We start from the raw sequence: 21,187 nt of genomic DNA on the forward strand, positions 1-21,187 counted from the left end.
ACTGAGGTCTGAGGCCATTGCCCACAGTGTCGCTCCTCAGTTTACCCCCCCTATTGAGCAGAGCAAGCCTGCTGCTGAAGGTCTCTTTATTTCCATCTTGGTCTCCAATGCAAGCCCACCCCCCTGGGCTCCAGGCCCCAAACTCAGCAGCCGACAGTTTATAAATAAATAAATTACAAAAGCGGGTGGGGGCGTGGCCCGGAAGCCCTCCCAGGGGCGCGGACCAGTGCTCAGAGCTCAGTGCTCTGTGAGTGAGAGGCGCAGGATCCGCTGCAAGTCTTCCTCCTCCTGCTGCCCTCGCCGCTCCCGCTCCTCCTGTTCTCGCGAGGACAACTCCAGGGCCAGGCGTAGCTGCTCCTCAAAGCTTGGGGCGGCTGGGGCTGGGGGCGTCCTGTGCGGGGATCCTGGGGCCCTGGGCTCCGCGGACATCCTCAAGCTTTCCTGGAGGGCCCTTCCAGGGCAGGTGCGAGAGGGAGAGCAGGCGGCTGAGTACTGAGGCCGGGGGGAGGAGGCCAAGGGCTGGGACGTGGTTTTGAGGACAAAGTTAAGCACAGGGTAGCGGGGCCTGGGAGACCAGAGAGAAGAGGCCAGGTGGGGGGACCTGTCTTCCCATCCCACGTGCTGCCTTCCGTGGTGGGCAGTGATGCCGATGGAAGGTGACCTTGAAGAGGGCATGGGGTCCTGGGACCAGCACCTCCCTGCTACCTACCCCCATCCCCACCTGCTGGCTGGGTCCCTGAAGAAGGGCAGGGCTGAGACATGAACCTATTAGGTCCCAGAGGACCTCACCGCTCCAGCTGAAGCTGCTCCTCATAGGCTGTGGCTTGTGGGGGAGGGTGGGTGCCAGGCCGTGTGTTGGTCAGGGCTTCCCAGACAGTCACCTGCAGCAGCCAGAGCCCAGCGCTGTCACCTCTGCCACCCTGCCCACCCCCGGGGCCCAGCCCTGCCCGCGCACCACACCTGCTCCGCCTCCGTGCCCGCCTCAAGCAGGCTCTGCTGGATGGCGAACTGCAGCAGGTCGTCATCCTCGTCGCGGAGGGGCTCGCTGCGCTCCGCCCCCAGCACACTGTACCCCTCCGGCACCTCAAACACCGCGGGATCCACTTCGCACGGGAAGGGGCTCCCTGGGGCAGTGGAAAGGCCACGCTCAGTCCCCGGGACTCAGACACCAGCGAGCCATGCGGCACCCTCCCTCTGCAGAACTACCTGAATTGGTCACAGCAGAGCCGGGGGCCGGCACCCACACCGAGCTCAGGGGCTCATCACAGCCACACAGGTTGCTGAAGGTGATGCGGGCATTGAGCACATGGAAAAGGGGAATCTCTGTGAAGAGACAGCCAAGCCTGAGCCACTGCAGCCACAGGTCCACCTGTGTCTGGCCCTGTGGCCACATCCACCCCCCTCCCTGGAGCTGCCTGAGGCCCTCTGCTCACCCACCACCCTCTCACCAATCTTGACGGGGAAGCCAGGGGGGAGGCGGAGGGTGATGAAGTCCCGCAGCTTGGCAAAGTGAGCGTTGCTGATGGCCATCAGGTCAATGATGGGCGTCACCTGGTCACCCAGGGAGAGTGGGTGCTCCTCACTCAACCACAGTGTTGCCTTGAATCTGCCCAGCCAACCACAGGATGTGGGTCAGGAACCTCTGGTGGTCCCTCTGCTAAAGCCCGCCCACTCTGGACACCTGCCTTTACTCTTGCCCTCCACCTGGCCTGGGGTACCCTCTTTTCCACTCAGCTGCCCCTGCCTGCCTCCCACAGGAGGGGGTGTCCTTCTGGCCCTAGGGTCTGAGTTGCCCCCACCCAAGCCCAGGCTGGAGCCTAGGGTGGTTTGTGCCAGCTCACTTCATCTAGATGAGGGCAAGGCTGGGCTGCTGGCTTCAGTGGGCCTCATCCACAGCCCTGTCCTCCTCCACAGCCTGTAGCTGGCCAGGGCCTCATACCCTGCAGTACTTCTGGGTCCCACATAGCCCATGGGTCAGGACTGCTGGGCCCGTCATAGCTCTATGTCACAGCTCTTAAGAACTCAGGAGAAGATGGCAAAGTGTGACTTCTCATTTACTGAGGACATCGGACTCTCAGAGGGGAAGACAGTTCTTCAGGCCACACACCAGGAGGTGGTAGAGCTGTGGGCCCTTCCCAGTCTTCTCTAAGGGGACCCTCAGCTAGTGCTCATTAAAATGAACAGGAAACAATGCATGGGTGGTGCCACCTGCCCATTCATTCACTCATTCACCAAAGAAGAGTGACCAGTCCTCTGGGCCAAACCCCAAGCTGGGGGCTGATGCTCCTGGGTAAGACAGACCCGGCTCCTGTCCCCATGGGGTGGAATTGAGAGGGAAGTCAGCGGAGTGAGCAGGGCCCCCAATCTGGTGGGCACTTATGTGACAGGAACCTATGTGAAGTCCCCAGTGAGCCCCTGGACCTCACCTCTGCACTTTGCTGGACATCTCGATGGGGCGGCCGATGTTCCGAGACTCCAGACTGAAGTTGGGGTCAAAGTATTCATCGGGGGAAATGGCTGTCGGGTTGGTGGGGCTGGCTGCCTGCTGCACAGGGGCCTGGGGGGCCCCAGGACCCAGCTTAGTGCTCAGGACAGTGCCTGCCTGGCCCTGCCCAGAGGCCCCCCGCCCCCGCCCCCAGGCCTAGCTCACCCCATTGTGGGAGGCGTGCTGCTGGGCCATCCCGAGGAAGGACTGGAACGGAGTCTTCCCCCCTAAGGAGAAGCGTGGGGGCCCCTAAGAGGATGTCAGGCCATTGCCCCCAGACTGTCCTCACCTTCCCTCCACCCTGAGAGCCTCCTGTCAGGTGGGAGATGGAGCAGATGGGATGGGGTGACCTCCCAGCTTGTCCTGGATACTCTGGCCCCCTCAGACCAGGGTGACCCCACCACATGATATGACTGGGCGGCAGGCAGGCGCACCTGGGTTTACCTTTGCTTCTTGACTTGTCCTGATCAGAGAGGTGCTCCGTGCGCGTGCGTGTCACCAGCTCCACATTTGTGGCACTGTAAACCTGGGGAAAAGGGGGTCACGGGGGGACGGGGGGCTCAGAGCCTGTTCCTCACACTCAGCCTCACCAGCACAGGCCCCAAGTCCTGCTGGCCCCAGGAACAGATGAGATCTCATTCCCCATAGGGGAGGAGGTGACAGGGTCCAGACCCAAGGGAGTCACTAATGAGGGGAAATGGTTGTTCCATCTTGGTGCCTCCGTGGGGGCCCACGCTGTGGGGGACCCTACATGCGCAGCAGGGGCTGGGTGCGCAGGCCCCCCCATGGCCGCGCCAGGCTTCTAGAGCCCACAGGTTCCTCTGTCTCTCCTTCCACAAGGATGGGTGTAGAGAAGCAGGGGAGCTCCCGGCCCTTGTCTCCCACCCCAGCCCCCACCACCAGCCTCTCCTGCCTTGGCCTCGTAGCCGCTCACGGTTTCCATCTTCTCAGACCGCCAGCCCCAGATGCCACATTTGTTCCTGAAACAGACCAAACAGGAGGAGCCCATGAGGATCTGCACCCCCCAACCCTAGCCAAAGCTTTCCCTTCCAAAGACTGCCTTCAATGAGCCTCCTCACTGTGATATATGCAGGGGCCTGGAAGAGGATGCCCAGACCTCTGGGGCAATCAAACAAGGACTGGGGACTGGAAAGTACTGAGGAATTGCTGTTAATTTTGTTAGGTATGATAATGGTGTTGGGGATAAGTTTAAAAGCATCTTTATTTAGCCCTAGCGCAGGTGCTAAGAGCCCAATAGCCCTAATAGTCCAAGGTTGCTGGTTCGATTCCCCATCAGGGCACATACAAGAATCAACCTATGAATGTATAAATAAGTGAAACAATAAATCAATGTTTATCTCTCCCTTCCTCTCTCTCAAATAAATGTTAAAAAACCTTTTATAAAAATTAAAAAAAAAAAAAGAGCCTGACCAGGCGGTGGCACAGTGGATAAAGCGTCAGATTGGGACGCAGAGGACCCAGGTTCGAAACCCCAAGGTCACTGGTTTTAGCATGGGCTCACCAGCTTGAGTATGGTGTCGCTGGCTTGAGTGTGGATCATAAACATGACCCCATGGTCGCAGGCTTGAGCCCAAGGTCACTGGTTTGAAGCCCAAGGTTGTTGGCTTGAGCAAGGGATCACTCGGTCTGCTGTAGTCCCCCCGGTCAAGGCACATATGAGAAAGCAATCAGTGAACAACTAAGGTGCCACAATGAAGGCTTGATGCTTCTCATCTCTCTCCCTTCCTGTCTGTCTGTCCCTATCTGTCCCTCTCCTTGTCACAAAAAATAAAATAAAGAAACCTTCTGTTAGAGTCATGTGCAAAAATATCTACCGTTGTAAGGATATGCCATCTGGGATGTGCTTTAAAACAGTCCAGGCTTTGGCTGGCTACTTCAGTCGATTAGAGCATCATCCCCAAACACCAAGGTTGTAGGTTCGATCCCTAGTCAGGGCATGTACAAGAATCAACCAAGAAATATATCAGCCTGACCAGGCGGTGGCACAGTGGATGGAGCATCAGACTGGGATGCTGATGACCCAGGTTTGAGACCCTGAGGTCGCCAGCTTGAGAGCGGGCTCATCTGGTTTGAGCAAAAGCTCACCAGCTTGGACCCAAGGTCTCTGGCTCGAGCAAGGGGTTACTCAGTCTGCTGAAGGCCCATGGTCAAGGCACATATGAGAAAGCAATCGATGAACAACTAAGGTGTCGCAACACTCAACGGAAAACTAATGATTGATGCTTCTCATCTCTCCGTTCCTGTCTGTCTGTCCCTGTCTAACCCTCTCTCTGACTCTCTCTCTGTATCTGTAAAAAAAATAAAATAAATAAAATTAAAAAAATAAAAAGTTCTTAAAAAAAAAAAAGAAATGTATCAATAAATGGAACAGCAAATTGATGTTTCTCTTTTCCCCCTTCCTCTCTCTAAAATCCAATAAATAAAAAAAATATTTTTTAAAAAATCAGGGAATAGGCCCTGGCCGGTTGGTTCAGTGGTAGAGCGTTGGCCTGGCATGCGGGGGACCCGGGTTCGATTCCCGGCCAGGGCACATAGGAGAAGCGCCCATTTGCTTCTCCACCCCCCCCCTCCTTCCTCTCTGTCTCTCTCTTCCCCTCCCACAGCCAAGGTTCCATTGGAGCAGAGATGGCCCGGACGCTGGGGATGGCTCCTTGGCCTCTGCCCCAGGTGCTAGAGTGGCTCTGGTCGCGGCAGAGCGACACCCGGAGGGGCAGAGCATCGCCCCCTGGTGGGCAGAGCATTGCCCCTGGTGGGCGTGCCGGGTGGATCCCAGTCGGGCGCATGCGGGAGTCTGTCTGACTGTCTCTCCCCACTTCCAGCTTCAGAAAAATACAAAGAAAAAAAAAAATCAGGGAATAGAACGCTGAGGTCGCCGGTTCAAAACCCCGGGCTTGCCCAGTCAAGGCACATATGGGAGTTGATGCTTCCTGCTCCTCCCCACTTCTCTCTCTCTCTCCTCTAAAATGAATAAAAAAAAAAATCAGGGAATAAAGATTAAGGAAGATTGACAAAATGCTGATAAATGTTGAGGCTGGGTGGTAAGTATATCATACTATTCTCTCTTCTCTACTATTTGTCTGAAATTTTCCATAATAAAAAGTTAAAAATAGCCCTGGCCGGTTGGCTCAGCGGTAGAGCGTCGGCCTAGCGTGCGGAGGACCCGGGTTCGATTCCCGGCCAGGGCACACAGGAGAAGCGCCCATTTGCTTCTCCACCCCTCCGCCGCGCTTTCCCTCTCTGTCTCTCTCTTCCCCTCCCGCAGCCTAGGCTCCATTGGAGCAAAGATGGCCCGGGCGCTGGGGATGGCTCTGTGGCCTCTGCCCCAGGCGCTAGAGTGGCTCTGGTCGCAATATGGCGACGCCCAGGATGGGCAGAGCATCGCCCCCTGGTGGGCAGAGCGTCGCCCCTGGTGGGCGTGCCGGGTGGATCCCGGTCGGGTGCATGCGGGAGTCTGTCTGACTGTCTCTCCCTGTTTCTAGCTTCAGAAAAATGAGAAAAAAAAAAAAAAAAAAAAAAAAAAAAAAAAAACAAAAAAAAAAAAACAAAAAAAAAAAAGTTAAAAATAAAAATATGCTTGATTCAACAATAATAGTTGGAGACTTCAATACCTCCCTTTCAATAACGGAGAGAATGAGTAGGCAGATGATCAACAAGAAAAGAGAAGACTTGAACAGTCCTATGAACTAGACTGAACAGACTTCCTTCGAACACTCCACCCAACAACAGAATATACTTCTTTCTCAAGTGCACATGGAATACGCTTTAGGAAAGGCCATGTGCTGGGCCATAAGAAAAGCAGACTGACCAGTAGTGGCACAGTGGACAGAGGGTTCAGAACTCTGGGACCATGCTTGAGCATGGGCTTGTTGGCTTAAGTACAGGCTTGCCAGGTTGAGTGCGAAGTCACTGGCTTGAGTGCAGGATCATCAACCATGATCCCAAATTCACTGACTTGAGTCCAACGTCGCTGGCTTGAGCAAGTGGTCCCTGGCTCACTAGAGCCCCCCAGTCAAGGCATGTATGAGGAAGCAATTGATGAACAACGAAGATGCAATTATAAGTTGATGCTTCTCATCTCTCTCCTCCCTCCCTCCCTCTTCCTTCCTTTCTCTCTTTCTTCAAATCAATATAAATAAATTTAAAGGAGAGAAGGAGACTTGACTTGGGGTAGTGAACACACAATATAATATACAGATGATGTATTATAGAATTGTGTACCTGAAACTTTATATAATGTTATTAACCAATTATCACCCCCATAAATTCAATAAAAATTTAAAAATTTTAATGGAGAGAAGTCATACTATATATGCTCTCCAATCACAATGGAATGAAATTAGAATTCAATAACAGAAAAAAAGATTTGGGAAACACAAATATGTGGAAAGCAAACAACAAACTCCTAAATAACAAAAGAATCAAAGAATAAATCCAAAAGGAAAATGAGAAAACACTTTGAGATAAATGGAAACGAAAATACAACATATCAGAACGTATGGAACACAGCTAAAGTAGTGCTTAGAGTGAAATTCATAGTTGTACATGACTGTATTAAGAAAGAAGAAATTGCAAATCAATAACCTAACCTTCCATATTAAGATACTAGGAAAAGAACACAGTAAATCCACAGCAAGCAAAAGAAGAGAAATAATAAATATTAGAGAAAAATTACTAAAACATAGAATAGAAAAAAAATAAAGCCCTGGCCAGAGAGCTCAGTTGGTTAAGAGTACTGTCCCAAAGCACAGAGGTTGCTGGTTCAATCCCTGGCCAGGGCACATACAAGAACAGATTAATGTTTCTCTCTCTCTCTCTCTCTCTCTCTCTCTTCCCCTCTCCCTGCCTCTTTCACTAAAATCAATAAAGAAAAAAATTTAAAAAAAGAAAAATAATAGAGAAAATCAATTAAACCAAAAGCTAGTTTTTTGAAAAGATTAATAAAACTGACCAAACTTTAGCTCGATTGGCTGAGAGACAAGACTCAAATTACTAAAATAAGAAATGAACGAGGGCCATCGCTACTGATTTTACAGAAATAAAAAGGTTTATAAAAAAATACAATAAATGTCTATATTACCCAAAGCAATTTATAAATTCAATGCAATACCGATTAAAATACCAATGACTTACTTCAAAGATATAGAATACATATTCCAAAACTTCATATGGAACCAAAAGAGAACATGAATAGCCTCACAATCTTGAAAAGGAAGAATAAAGTGGGAGGTATCACACTTCCGGATATCAAGTTATACTACAAGGCCATTGTATTCAAAACAGCCTGGTACTGGCATAAGAACAGGCATATAGATCAATGGAACAGAACAGAGAACCCAGAAATAAACCCACAACTCTATGGACAACTGATATTTGACAAAGGAGGTAAAAGCATACAATGGAGTAAAGACAGCCTCTTTAATAAATGGTGTTGGGAAAATTGGACAGCTACCTGCAAAAAAATGAAACTAGACCATCAACTTACACCATTCACAAAAATAACCTCAAAATGGATAAAAGACTTAAACGTAAGCTGTGAAACCATAAGTATCTTAGAAGAAAACATAGGCAGTAAATTCTCCGACATCTCTTGCAGCAATATATCATATTTGCCAATTTATCTCCACGGGCAAGGGAAATAAAAGACAGGATAAACAAATGGGACTATATCAAATTAAAAAGCTTCTGCACAGCTAAAGACAATAAGAACAGAATAAAAAGACAAACTACACAATGGGAGAATATATTTGACAATACGTCTGATAAGGGGTTAATAACCAAAATTTATAAAGAACTTGTAAAACTCAATACCAGGAAGACAAAACAATCCAATCAAAAAATGGGCGAAATAAATAAATAGACACTTCTCCAAAGAGGACATACAGATGGCCAATAGGCATATGAAAAAATGCTCAACATCACTAATTATTAGAGAAATGCAAATTAAAACCACAATGAGATATCACCTTACACCAGTCAGAATGGCGCTCATCAACAAAACAACACAGAGTAAGTGCTGGCGAGGATGTGTTGAAAAGGGAACCCTCCTGCACTGCTGGTAGGAATGCAGACTGGTGCAGCCACTGTGGAAAACAGTATGGAGATTCCTCAAGAAATTAAAAATCGAACTGCCTTTTGACCCATCTATACCACTTTTAGGAATATACCCCCAAAACACCATAGCACTGTTTGAAAAGAGAAAATGCACCCCCATGTTTATGGCAGCATTGTTCACAATAGTGAAGATGTGGAAACAGCCCAAGTGTCCGTCAGTGGACGAGTGGATTAAAAAGCTTTGGTACATATATACTATGGAATACTACTCAGCCATAAGAAATGATGACATCGGCCTGACCAGGCGGTGGCGCAGTGGATAGAGCATCGGACTGGGATGCGGAAGACCCAGGTTCAAGACCCCAAGCTTGCCAGCTTGAGTGTGGGCTCATCTGGTTTGAGCAAAAAGCTCACCAGTTTGGACCCAAGGTCGCTGGCTCCAGCAAGGGGTTACTCGGTCTGCTGAAGGCCCGCGGTCAAGGCACATATGAGAAAGCAATCAATGAACAACTAAGGTGTTGCAAAGTACAATGAAAAACTAATGATTGATGCTTCTCATCTCTCTCCATCCCTGTCTATCCCTCTCTCTGACTCACTCTCTGTAAAAAATAAATAAAATAAAATTTAAAAAAAAGTTAAAAAAAAAAAAAAGAAATGATGACATCACATCAGATCATTTACAACAACATGGATGGACATTGATAACATTATACTGAACGAAATAAGTAAATCAGAAAAAACTAAGAACTGTATGATCCCATATATAAGTGGGACATAAAAATGAGACTCAGAGACATGGACAAGAGTGTGGGGGTTACGGGGTGGGGGGAAGGAGAGGGAGGGGGTTGGGGGAGGGGCGGGGCACAAAGAAAACCAGTTAGAAGGTGACAGAAGACAACTGGACTTTGGGTGATGGGAATGCAGCATAATCAAATGTCAAAATAACGTAGAGATGTTTTCTCTGAACATATGTACCCTGATTTATCAATGTCACCCCATTAAAATTAATAAAAAAAAAATACAATAAGGCCCTGGCTGGATGACTCAGTGGATAGAACATAGGTGGATGTCCTGGGTTCAATCCCTGATCAGGGTACACGTGAGAAGTGACCATCTGCTTCTTTTTTTTTTTTTTTTTTTTTTAATTTTTATTTATTTATTCATTTTAGAGAGGAGAGGGAGAGAAAGAGAGAGAGAGGAGAGACAGAGAGAGAGAAGGGGGGAGGAGCTGGAAGCATCAACTTCCATATGTGCCTTAACCAGGCAAGCCTAGGGCTTCGAACCGGCGACCTCAGCATTTCCAGGTCGACGCTTTATCCACTGCGCTACCACAGGTCAGGCCCATCTGCTTCTTTTCCCCTCCTTCTGCCCCTTCTTTCTCTCTACCCCTGGCTACTGAGTTTGTCCAAGCAGCAGCCTCAGTTGCTGAGGATAGCTCAGTTGATTCGGCCCCAGATGAGGGTTGCCAGGTGGATCCTGGTCAGGGCGCATATGGGAGTCTGTCTCTCTACCTCCCCTCTTCTCACTTAAAAACAAAAACAAAAAAACAATGAACAATTGTACCCAAACAAATGAGATAATTTAGATGAAATGGACAAAAACTACCAAAACAAACTCAAGCAAAAATAATTTAGTATACCTGTAACAAGTAAAGAGATTGAAGTGGTAATAAAATAACTACCCACAAAGAAAAGCCCAGGCCCAGATGACTTCACCAATGAATTCCACCAAATGTTTAAAGAAGAATTAGGCCCTGATCTGATAGCTCAGTTGGTTAGAGCATCTTCCCAATAGGTCAAGGTTATAGGTTCAATCTCCCATCAGGGCACATACAAGAACCAACAAATGAATACATAAATAAGTGGAACAACAAATCAATATTTCTCTCTCTCTTCTCTCTCCCTTCTTCTCTCTAAAATCAATATATAAAAAATATTTTTTTAAAGAATTAATACCAGCCTGACCAGGCGGTGGCGCAGTGGATAGAGCGTCGGACTGGGATGCCGAGGACCCAGGTTCGAGACCCCAAGGTCGCCAACTTGAGCGCAGGCTCATCTGGTTTGAGCAAAAAGCTCACCGACTTGAACCCAAGGTCACTGGCTCCAGCAAGGGGTTGCTCAGTCTGCTGAAGGCCCACGGTCAGGGCACATATGAGAAAGCAATCAATGAACAACTAAGGTGTTGCAACGCGCAATGAAAAACTAATGATTGATGCTTCTCATCTCTCTCCGTTCCTGTCTGTCTGTCCCTGTCTATCCCTCTCTCTGACTCTGTCTCTGCAAAAAAAAAAAAAAAAAAGAAAAGAAAAAAAAAGAAAAAATTACTCACAAACTCTTGCAAAAAATAGATAAGGAAGTAATACTGTCTAACTTATCCTATGAGGCCCAGATACTAAAACCAGACAAAGACATCACAAGAAAAAAACAAAAAAACTACAGACCAATATCCCTTATTAATATGAATATAAAGTACTAGCCTTGCCTGACCAGGTGGTGGCGCAGTGGATAGAGTGTCGGGTGGCCATGTGGAAGCACCCAGGTTGGAGACCCCGAGGTCACCAGCTTGAGTACTAGCTCATCTGGCTTGAGCAAAAAGCTCACCAACTTGGACCCAAGGTTGCTGGCTCGAGCAAGGGGTCACTCGGTCTGCTGAAGCCCCCGGTCAAGGTACATGTGAGAAAGCAATCAATGAACTAAGGTGTCGCAACAAAAATCTGATGATTGATGCTTCTCTCTCCATTCCTGTCTATCCCTCTCTCTGACTCTCTCTCTGTCCCTGCAAAAAAAAAAAAAAAAAAAAAAGTACTAGCCAACCAAACATGACAACATATGAAAAGAATCATACACCATGAATGATCCAAGGAATACAAGGTTGATCAACATATGAATATCAATTGATATAACATATATCAATAGAATTTTTTTAAAAGTTACATGATCTATCAATAGACACAGAAAAATGCATCTGACAAAATTCAAACCTTTTCATGATAAAAACACTTAACAAAGTAGGAATAGAAAGAAACCTCCTCAACATGATAAAGGCCACCCATAACTAACATCACACTTAATAGTGAAAGACTGAATACTTTTCCCCTAAGGTCAGAAACAAGACAAAGATGTCTGCTCCTGCCACTTCTAGTCAATATGTTACTGGAGATTCTAGTAAAAGAAATTAGACAAGAAAAAGAAATAAAAGAAATCCAGGTTAGAAAGAAAGAAGTTATACTATATTATGATGACATAGTCTTACAAATAATCATCCAAAGACATCCACTAACAGCACTGGCTGAGTGGCTCAGTGCATAGTGTTGCCCAGTGCACCGAGGTTGCAGGTTCGATCCCTGGTCAGGGCACATATGAGAAGCTATCAATGAATGTGCTACTAAAAATGGAACTAAGTGGAACAAAGAGTTGATGCGTCTTTTTTCTTTCTCTCTCTCCCTTCCCAGCTCCCTTCCTCTCTCTCTCAAATCAATGGAAAAAATTTTTTTAAAAATTGACTAAAATCCATTATAACTAAAAAGTGAGTTGAGTTTAGCAAGGTTGTAGGATATAAGATCAATACACAAAAATCAATTGTCTTTCTATAAATTTGCAACGAACAATTAAAATATATAATAAAGAAAACAATTTCATTTATCATAGCATCAAAAAGAATAAAATACTTAAAATAAATTTATCAAAAGAAGTGCAAAATGGCCTGACTGGTAGTGGTGCAGTGGGTCAAGTGTCAACCTGGAATGCTGAGGTCCCCAGTTCAAAACCCCAAGGTCTCTGGCTTGAGCGCAGTGGCTGGCTTGAGCACAGGATCATTGCCACGATCCCAAGGTCGCTGGCTAGAGCACAAGGTTGCTGGCTTGAGCAAGGGGTCATTGGCTTGACTGGGCCCCTGGCTAACCCATGGAGAAGCAATCAATAAACAACTAAAGTGAAGAAACTACGAGTGGATGCTTCTCATTCTCTCTCCTATCTCTAAAAGTAAATAAACAAATCGGTGTGGCCCTGGCCGGTTGGCTCAGTAGTAGAGTATTGGCCTGGCATGCAGAAGTCCCAGGTTTGATTCCCAGCCAGGGCACACAGGAGAAGCGCCCATCTTCTCCACCTTTCCCCCTCTCCTTTCTCTCTGTCTCTCTTTTCCCCTCCCCCAGCCAAGGCTCCACTGGAGCAAAGTTGGCTGGGGCACTGAGGATGGCTCCATGGCCTCCCCGTCAGGCGCTTGAATGGCTCTAATTGCAGCGGAGCAATGCCCCAGATGGGCAGAGCATCGCCCCCTGGCAGGCATGCTGGGTGGATCCTGGTTGGGTGCATGCGGGAGTCTGTCTGACTGCCTCCCCCCTTCTAACTTCGGAAAAATACAATAAATAAATAAATAAATAAATAAATAAGTGCAAAATGTGTACAGTTGATCCTTGAACAATATGAGGGTGAGTGGTGCCAGCTCCCATGCAATTGAAAATCTGTACAACTTTTGAATCTCCTGCAAATTTAATGACAGTTGGCCCCTTGAATCCATGGATTCAACCAATAGCAGCTGGGGAATCCATAGTTGGAAAACCATGATTGAAAATTTGAGCCTGCCTGACCTGTGGTGGCGTAGTGGATAAAAGCATCGACCTGGAAATGCTGAGGTCGCCGGTTCGCAACCCTGGGCTTGCCTGGTCAAGGCACGTATGGGAGTTGATGCTTCCTGCTCCTCTCCCCCTTCTCTCTCTCTTTGTCTCTCCTCTCTCTGTCTCTCTCTCTGTCTCTCTCTCTCTCTGTCTCTCCCTCTCCTCTCTAAAATGAATAAAAAAAAAATTTAAAAAAAAGAAAGAAAATTTGAGCCTGACCTGTGGTGGCACAGTGGATAAAGCGTCAACCTGGAAACGCTGAGGTTGCCTGGTCAAGGCACATATGGGAGTTGATGCTTCTTGCTCTTCCCCCTTCTCTCTTTCTCTCCCCTCTCTATAATGAATAAATAAAATCTTAAAAAAAAAAATTAAAAAAAAATTTTTTTAACTAGGGCTCTGGTCAGTTGACTCAGTGGTAGAGTGTCAGCCTGGTATATGTATGTCCCGGGTTCAATTCCTGGTCAGGGCACACAGGAGAAGTGCCCCTTGCTTCTCTACTCCTTTCCTTCTCACTTCTTTCTCTCTCTTTCTCTCTCTTCCTCTCCTGCAGTAATGGCTCAATTGGAGCAAGTTGGCCCAGATGCTGAGGATGGCTCCATGGCCTCTGCCTCAGGTGTTAAGAAGAGCTTGGTTGCTGAACAATGGAGCAACACCTCAGATGGGCAGAGCAGCGCCCCTTAGTGGGCTCGCCAGGTGGATCCTTGCCTCGGGCACAGAGTCTGTCTCTGCTTCTCCTCTCTAACTGAATAAACAAACAAACAAAAAAGAAAATTTGAACCAGAATCCCACCTGACTTCTCTGTAGAAGTTTACTTGGGAATTCATATGAAATTGCAAGGTACCCAGAATACCCAAAACAGTCCTGAGAAAGAACAAAGTTAGAGGACTCACACTTTCTGATTTTAAACTTATTACAAAGCAATGCCAGTTAAGATAGTGTGATGCTGGGACCAGGACAGACATATAGATCAGTGGAACAGAATTAAGAGTCCAGAAATAAACCCATACATCTATGGTCAACTGATTTTCCTTCTACAAGGGTGCCCTGACCATTCAATTGGAAAATAACAGTCTTTTTTAACAAATCAGGCTGGGACAGCTGGACAGCCACATGCAAAAGAATGGAGCTGAACCCTTACCTCCCACCATATATAAATGTTAACTCAAAATAGATCAAAGACACAAATATAAGGGCAAAAATGGTAAAACTTTCAGGAGAAAACATAGGGGAAAATCTTCATTGCTGCTAGACCAGGCGGTGGTGCAGTGGATAGAGCGTCGAACTGGGATGGGGAGGACCCAGGTTCGAGACCCCGAGGTTGCCAGCTTGAGCGCAGGCTCATCTGGTTTGAGCAAAGCTCACCAGCTTGGACCCAAGGTCGCTGGCTAGAGCAAAGGGGTTACTCGGTCTGCTGAAGGCCCACGGTCAAGGCACATATGAGAAAGCAATCAGTGAACAACTAAGGTGTCGCAATGAAAAACTGATGATTGATGCTTCTCATCTCTCTCCGTTCCTGTCTGTCTGTCCCTATCTATTCCTCTGACTCTCTCTCTCTGTCTCTGTAAAAAAAAAAACACAAAAAAAACCACTTCATTGCTTTGGATTTGGCAAAGTATTGTTCAATATGAAACTAAAAGTATAAGCAATGGAAGAAAAAACAGTCAGACTGGACTTCATGAAAATGAAACACTTCTCTGCTTCAAAGTACACCATCAAGAAATGAAAGGACAACCTACAGGATAGGAGAGAATGTTTGCAAATCATGTATCTTATAAGGAACTTACAGCTAGAATTTATAAAGCACTCTTACAACTCAATAATAAAAAGATAACCCATTTTCTTTTAATGGGCAAAGGATCTGAATAGACGTATCTCCAAAGAAGACATGCAAATGGCCAAATAACATGTGAAAAGATGCTCAGCATCATTAGTCACTAAGGAAATGCAAATCAAAACCCCATGAGACACCACTTCACACCCAATAGGATGGTTATAACCCAAAAATAAATAAGCGAACAGTTAGCGTCAGGGAGGATGTGGAGAAAGTGGACCCCACACACTGGGGAGAACTGGACGTCTTCCACACTGCTGGTGGGAATATAAAATGCTACAGCCCCTTTGGTAAACAGCCAGGCAGTTCCTCAAACAATTAAACATCCAGTTACCACATGACCCAGCAAATCCTCGCCTAGGTATAGATACCCATGTCCAGACATATGTGTCCAAACAAAAATTTGTACACTGCAGTTTTCATAATGGTCAAAAGGTAGAAACAATCCTAATATCTGGCAATGGACAAGTGAATAAACAAGATGTGCCACAGTCATACAATGTGTTTAGCCATAAAAACAAATGAAGTAGTTATATGCTACAAGTTGGATGAAACTTGAGAACATTATGTTCAGTGAAAGCCAGTACAAAAGGCCACATATTATATGATTCCATTCATAGCAAGTGTCCAGGACAGGCAAATTTATACAGACAGAGAACAGATCAGTCGTTGCCTGGGGCTAGGGGGAAGGAATGAGAGGATGGGAGTTGATGGGTAAAGGATACAGGGTTTCTTTTGGAGGTGATGAAAGTCCTAAAATTGACTGTGGTGATGGTTGCTTATCTGTGAATATATTAAAAATGTACCACTGCATTGTACACTTGAAATAGGTAAAGTGGGTGGTATGTGAAAATTATATCATAATATAACTGGTTTTTCAAGTATTTCTGAAGTCTGTTATTGGAACGGGGGCATCTGTGTCATAGAAATAACAATCTGCCCATAAGGGTCAGGCTCTCGGGCTACCCGCTCTGGCTCAGACACAGCTGTACAACTGAGGAGCCAACTTGGGCACACACAGCTTGCCTTGTTTTCATGGGAAAATATGCAAGGCCAGGAGTCAAGAAACTGGGCACACCCTGACCTAGCTTCTTCCCCAGGAAGCCAGCTACCAGTAGGGACAGGCATGCACAGGCTGCTTGAACGATGCCACAGGTGACCACTCTTGCTGGGGACACTGGACTTGCAGTGACCTCCCCTTCCCCATCTGAGTAGTCTCCGCAAGTGGCTCAAGCCTCCCAGAGGCCTGAACCAGGAGCCTCAAGGGCACTGCCACCACGTGGCCAGGCCCCAACTAACCTCTCAAAGGCCACATTTCGAGTGTCCAGGTGGGTGGAGACGATAGGAGAGGTGAGGCGACTGGCTACATGCTCCTCACTGGGCCGCATGGCGGCCAGCAGTGCTTCAGGCTCCTGCAGGGCGAGCCCCAGCGTCTCTGTGTGCACCACCTGCCGGTCGTGGTCCACTTCCATCACCAGGGCACCTGCCTCTGCCAGCCGGTGGGGGCGTAAGGAGGAGGGCAAATCAGTGCTAGGCCCTCGGCAATAGGTGTAAGGCCATCAGAGTGCCCTCTGCCACCTGCTGCTAAGTGGGCACAGCCTCGGCCCCTGTGTCCCCGTCACCCCCAACCTCTGCTTCTACCTCTGGAGAGTGAAGAGAAAGGACAGCATGGCCCTCCCAGGCCACAGGAGGATCTCGGGCGCCCACAGTGGTCCCCCAGAGCTCACCCTGGCCCTTGAAGATGAAGCTTCTCCGGCCACGTTGCCAGGTCATGTGCTCGAAGCCCAAGAGACTAGTGTCCACCCGCAGGCTCTCACCCCGCTTCCACACACGGTACACATCGCTGGGGCACATCTTGGACACAAGGGGAACTGCAGGGGGCGCGGAGGTCACTGGGGGTCTTTTCCAAAGGCCCTAGCCCAGGCCCAGGAAAGCCGGGCAGTCCCCACTCACCCCAGCTGGTGAACTCCCACTTCATCTCCACGTAGAAATCGGGGGCCTGGGAGAAACCAGAGCGCCTGCAGGGCCCTGCCTAGCGCTGGGGGCCAGGGGTCTGGGCAGCTCCTTGTCTGCAGCCCCCCTCTCGGAGCCCAGCCCTGCAGCAAGTCCTGGTGCACTGCCACGGCCCTGTGATGCCCCCACCACAACCAAACCCCACCCAGCAAAGGGTGGGCAAGAGGGGCCCTAAAAAGTTCTTCGAGTAATCAGGCTGTAAGTATCTGGAGGTCTGGGGGCCAGTCTCAACCCAGCCACTGGCCCACTGTGGGGTTCTGGGGGAAGTTCTGCCTGCTTTGGGCTCCCAAATCCTTATCTGTAAAGGGAGCACAGGGCCCCCCCTCTAGGCCTGCCCCTAGGGTGGGGGGCAGGAGGTAGTGGGCTCTCTAAACTTCCCCTCCGTACTCTGTGCACTTTGAGAAGCATATTCTAGAAGTCCAGGCCACATCCGCGGAATCGGATGAAATTCTTCCTCCAGAAAATCTATATTCACCAGGAAGTCCTTGGTCTGAACTTCTGATGAGATTACTGGCACCAGGAGACCCCTCAATGCCGGCAAAGGCTTTTCTCCCAAAGGGCCCACTCCCGTCCGGGTGGGCCTGTGCCCCTCTCTTTCCTATGTGACCTTGAAGTAGGGTCGAAAGAGAGGGACTTTAACGACAGTGTTGGGAAAGCCTGCTGTAGACGCTTGGTGTCCTTCTAAGGACCAACAGCATGCACGACCAGGTGACCCCCATGCCGTCTGTCATAGCCCCCTCCCATGGCACCCCACTCCTTACTGGCCACACCTCTGTGCCCTGCCGTACCTGGCGGAGTTTGTTGAGCAATTCTGGAATGCCAGCCAGCCTCTGTGTGGCCCTCTGATAGTCCCGATACTGGAGCACCAGCTGCACCATCTCGGGGTCCCCAGTGCTGACTGCCTCCTGCAGGACTGGGAGCACCAAGCTACTGAGGGGCGCTCTCTTGATGGCCCCAGGCCTGGTCACTCATCAACCCTGCGTCAGCCTCAGGGGAACCCCTTTGCCCTCTGCAGTACCTGCCCAGCCCTGGCAGCTCTCTTTGCCCACGTTGGCATTGTGTCGAAGGAGGACTCTCACAGACTCCAGGTTCCCTAGGGACACAGCCAGCTCCAGAGGGGTGCGCCCCCGGGGGTCCTCCTGTTCAATGTCGTGCTGGGGGAGATGGGACACTCAACACCGGGCATGTAGGGAGAGACAGAGCTAAGACCACTGGGCTGAACAGGGTTGGGAGTCCCTGTGGGAAATAATGCAGACAGGCAGGGGAAATGGCAAACGATGCCCTGGTTGTCCCTGCGGGGATGGGGAAGGGGCAGGCGTGAAGGGCCTGCCCACCTCTCCTGTGTTCTTCCAGGGATAGAGCTGGGGGCCCAGTGGTGGGGCCTGGGCAGGCAGAGGCAGAGCTGCAGACGTCAAGAGTTTGGACCGGGACTGTTCGGTCACATCCTGGCTCAGAGGTGGTGCAGCGAGAGGTCAGGGGCTAGATGAAGCATGAAGCGGGGAGGCGGGCGAGGCCCAGCCCGGGGAGCCTAGGCCAGAGGCTCCAGCGAGGGGGGCAGGTCACCTCGGCTTCGATCCGGCCGGGGAGGCTGAGCCGGGAAGCGGCTGCGGCGCTGAGCAGGGACGGAGGCCTCCAGGATGGAGGCCACGCTTTGGGTGGAGGGCCCGGAGGACGGCCCGGGTGCCCGACGGGCCTCACCTGGCGGCTGTGCAGGGCGGCCTCCAGTTCGCGGTGCCGGTTCGCCCAGACGAGCCGGTGCAGCGGGAAGGTGGGGCCCGGGCCGGCCATGCTGGGCCTCAGAGCTGCATCCCGAGCGGGCGGGCGTGGCGAGGGCGGTCCAGCCCTGCCTGGGCTTCGGCCTGGCGCGGCCGCCTCACCTCGAGTCCTCGCGGCTCCCGAACTACGCCCACCGCAGCCCCAGAACCCCCGCGCCTCGGCGGCAGCCCCGGCGGCGGCGGCGGCGCAAGGGGCGGGGAGCGCCGGCCGGGGGGGCGGGCTGAGCAGGTGCGGGGCGGGGCGTGGGGCCGCGCTCCCCCTTGCCACCCACAGCCATAGCAACCGCACCGGGTCCCGCGCTTGCGGGGGTCCGGCGGGGGCGCGGCCCTGCAGCCGTGCGTGGCAATGACGCTCGCCAGAGAGAAGCCAGGCCCAGCTCTCCACCCGGCCGCGCCGGAACCAGGGTCTGCGGAGGGCTGTCCGGAAGGCGGGGCCTGGCTACAGCTCCGTCCGCGGCCTGCAGGGGGCGCCCCAGGCCCAGCGCAGAACTCCTTGCGGGTCCCTCAGAGGAAGGAGGGGGTCCCGGGTGGGGCGGCACGGCGAGGGGCGGGGACTAGAACCCCGGGACTTGCGCGCGCAGCGGGCCGCGGTTCTGTTGCCCCTTAGTTACCATATTTCTCCGGCAGTCCTCCTGGTCTTCCTGCCCCAGACCCCGCCCGCTTCGTACCCGGGTACACCACGGGTACCCACTCTGCTTGTGTGTGCGAGTGAGGGGTGGGAGGTGCTCGCTCCCACCCTCCATCACCTTTGAGATGCCCCTCAATGATGGCCGGCTTACCATGAAGCACTGTCCCCAGGGACCTGGGCCATGTCTGGCGATAGCTGCACCACAGGACTGGGCCCGGTAAGACAGGGAGACGACCCCCCAGGGCCCTGGTGTCAGGGACGGGAGTGCTGGGGCGTGGGGGGAACAGGCCTGGCTAGTTCTAGACCTCTCCTGGTGGAGGACTATGCGCTGTGAAGGGCCTTCACCCACCGCATGGGTCCCTTTTGCAGAGGCTGCCCTTTGTTGGTAGTTATCAGGAGAGGAAGGAGAGTTTCGAAATCAGAGCTGGCCCCTCCACCCGCACCGGAACCAAGGTACAGGCCTCGCTGGCTGAGCCCTGGCATTGTTACTCCAGCCTTCGCCTGGGGTCTGGTCCTGGTCTTGCTGGGGGCCAAGGCTGACCCTTTGGTCTCAGTCTGTTAGTACAATAATATGACCAGATAGTTTCATCTAGAAGTTGGAGCTGCGTGACTTGCGGTGGCACAGTGGATAGAGCAGTGACCTGGAACGCTGAGGTCGCCAGTTCCAGACCCTGGGTTTGCCTGGTCAAGGCACAAAGAAGCAACTACTGTGATTTGAAGTTTCCCACTCCCCCCACCCCACCCCAAAATCAATAAAGTCTTTAAAAAAATATTTAGAAGTTTGAGCTGAATCTCTGTACTGGGAGGCTGGTTACCATTTTCACCCCGCTCTCTTGTGGTCAGGTGGCACCTGTGCTTTCTGTGGTCACTTTGCCACCCCATCCTGTGGTGTTATCAGTCATTGTAATGTCTTTGGGTCTAACGGTAGCTCAAAGGCCTCTGCATACAGCATCCAGAGCTCTGAGGCTCTGCTGACTGCCACTGCTATAGCCCTTGTTAGCCCTCACCTTCCTTTCTTTCTTTCCTTTTGAGATAGACACACACAGGAAGGGAGAGAGATGAGAAGCATCAGCTTGTACTTGTGGCACTTTAATTCTTTTATTTTTATTTTTCTGAAGTTGGAAACGGGGAGGCAGTCAGACAGACTCCCACATGCGCCTGACCAGGATCCACCCGGCACGCCCACCAAGGGGCAATGCTCTGCCCATCTGGGGCGTCGCTCTGTTGCAACCAGAGCCATTCTAGTGCCGGAGGCAGAGGCCACAGAGCCATCCTCAGCGCCTGGGCTGGGCCAACTTTGCTCCAGTGGAGCCTTGGCTGCGGGAGGGGAAGAGAGAGACAGAGAGGAAGGAGAGGGGGAGGGGTGGAGAAGCAGATGGGCGCTTCTCCTGTGTGCCCTGGCCAGGAATCGAACCTGGGACTCCTGCATGTCAGGCCGACGCTCTACTACTGTGCCAACCATCCAGGGCTGGCACTTTAATTCTTAACTGATTGCTTCTCATACATGCCAGACCGGGTGGCTCAAGCCCAGCCAATGACCCCTTGCTCAAGCCAGTGACCTTGGGTTTCAAGTCAGTAACCCCGCACTCAAGCTAGTGAGCCTGCGCTCAAGCTCGTGACCTTGGGGTTTCAAACCTGGGACCTCAATATCCCAGGTTGACACTCTGCCCACCTATGCCACTGGTCAGGCCACCTCCACCTGTTTTAAAAGGGGCTACTCCTTCCCCAAGCCCTCTTCAACCTCCCATCTAAGAGGATGGGAGGCCCAGCC

At 50.6% G+C, this 21,187-nt stretch overlaps 1 protein-coding gene across 3 annotated transcripts; it reads right to left on the minus strand.

Annotated features, from left to right (window-relative positions):
• ANKRD13D (ankyrin repeat domain 13D) lies at window positions 1-19,202 on the minus strand. 3 transcript variants are annotated; one of them, XM_066344293.1, is made up of 15 exons: window positions 18,712-19,202; window positions 18,032-18,167; window positions 17,802-17,926; window positions 16,954-16,999; window positions 16,728-16,871; window positions 16,300-16,483; window positions 3,399-3,465; window positions 2,930-3,011; window positions 2,651-2,712; window positions 2,427-2,557; window positions 1,449-1,606; window positions 1,207-1,323; window positions 961-1,124; window positions 790-881; window positions 1-451 (listed from the first exon to the last, which is right to left on the minus strand). In XM_066344293.1, the coding sequence occupies exons 1-15, from the start codon at window positions 18,799-18,801 to the stop codon at window positions 238-240; spliced, it is 1,812 nt and encodes a 603-aa protein (XP_066200390.1). In that variant the 5' UTR covers window positions 18,802-19,202; the 3' UTR covers window positions 1-237. The 3 variants fall into 3 exon arrangements, with proteins under 3 accessions (XP_066200390.1, XP_066200477.1, XP_066200563.1); XM_066344380.1 differs by having other exon boundaries at window positions 8-451; window positions 16,300-16,489; XM_066344466.1 differs by having other exon boundaries at window positions 316-451; window positions 766-881; window positions 16,300-16,489; window positions 18,712-19,201.
• Window positions 19,203-21,187: the final 1,985 nt, after the last annotated feature.

This window comes from Saccopteryx leptura, chromosome 1, assembly GCF_036850995.1.
Source record: "Saccopteryx leptura isolate mSacLep1 chromosome 1, mSacLep1_pri_phased_curated, whole genome shotgun sequence".
In the NCBI taxonomy this organism is placed as follows: domain Eukaryota; kingdom Metazoa; phylum Chordata; class Mammalia; order Chiroptera; family Emballonuridae; genus Saccopteryx; species Saccopteryx leptura.

Bases quoted from the DNA above. Each gene is read 5' to 3' on its own strand.
- ANKRD13D (XM_066344380.1), bottom strand. From the start codon at position 18,801: ATGGCCGGCCCGGGCCCCACCTTCCCGCTGCACCGGCTCGTCTGGGCG. The intron at 18,168-18,711 runs GTGAGGCCCGTC...CATCTCCCCCAG, and splicing joins CCGCCCTGCACAGCCGCCAG to CACGACATTGAACAGGAGGA. The intron at 452-789 runs GTGAGGTCCTCT...CTGCCCTGGAAG, and splicing joins GAGCAGCTTCAGCTGGAGCG to GGCCCTCCAGGAAAGCTTGA.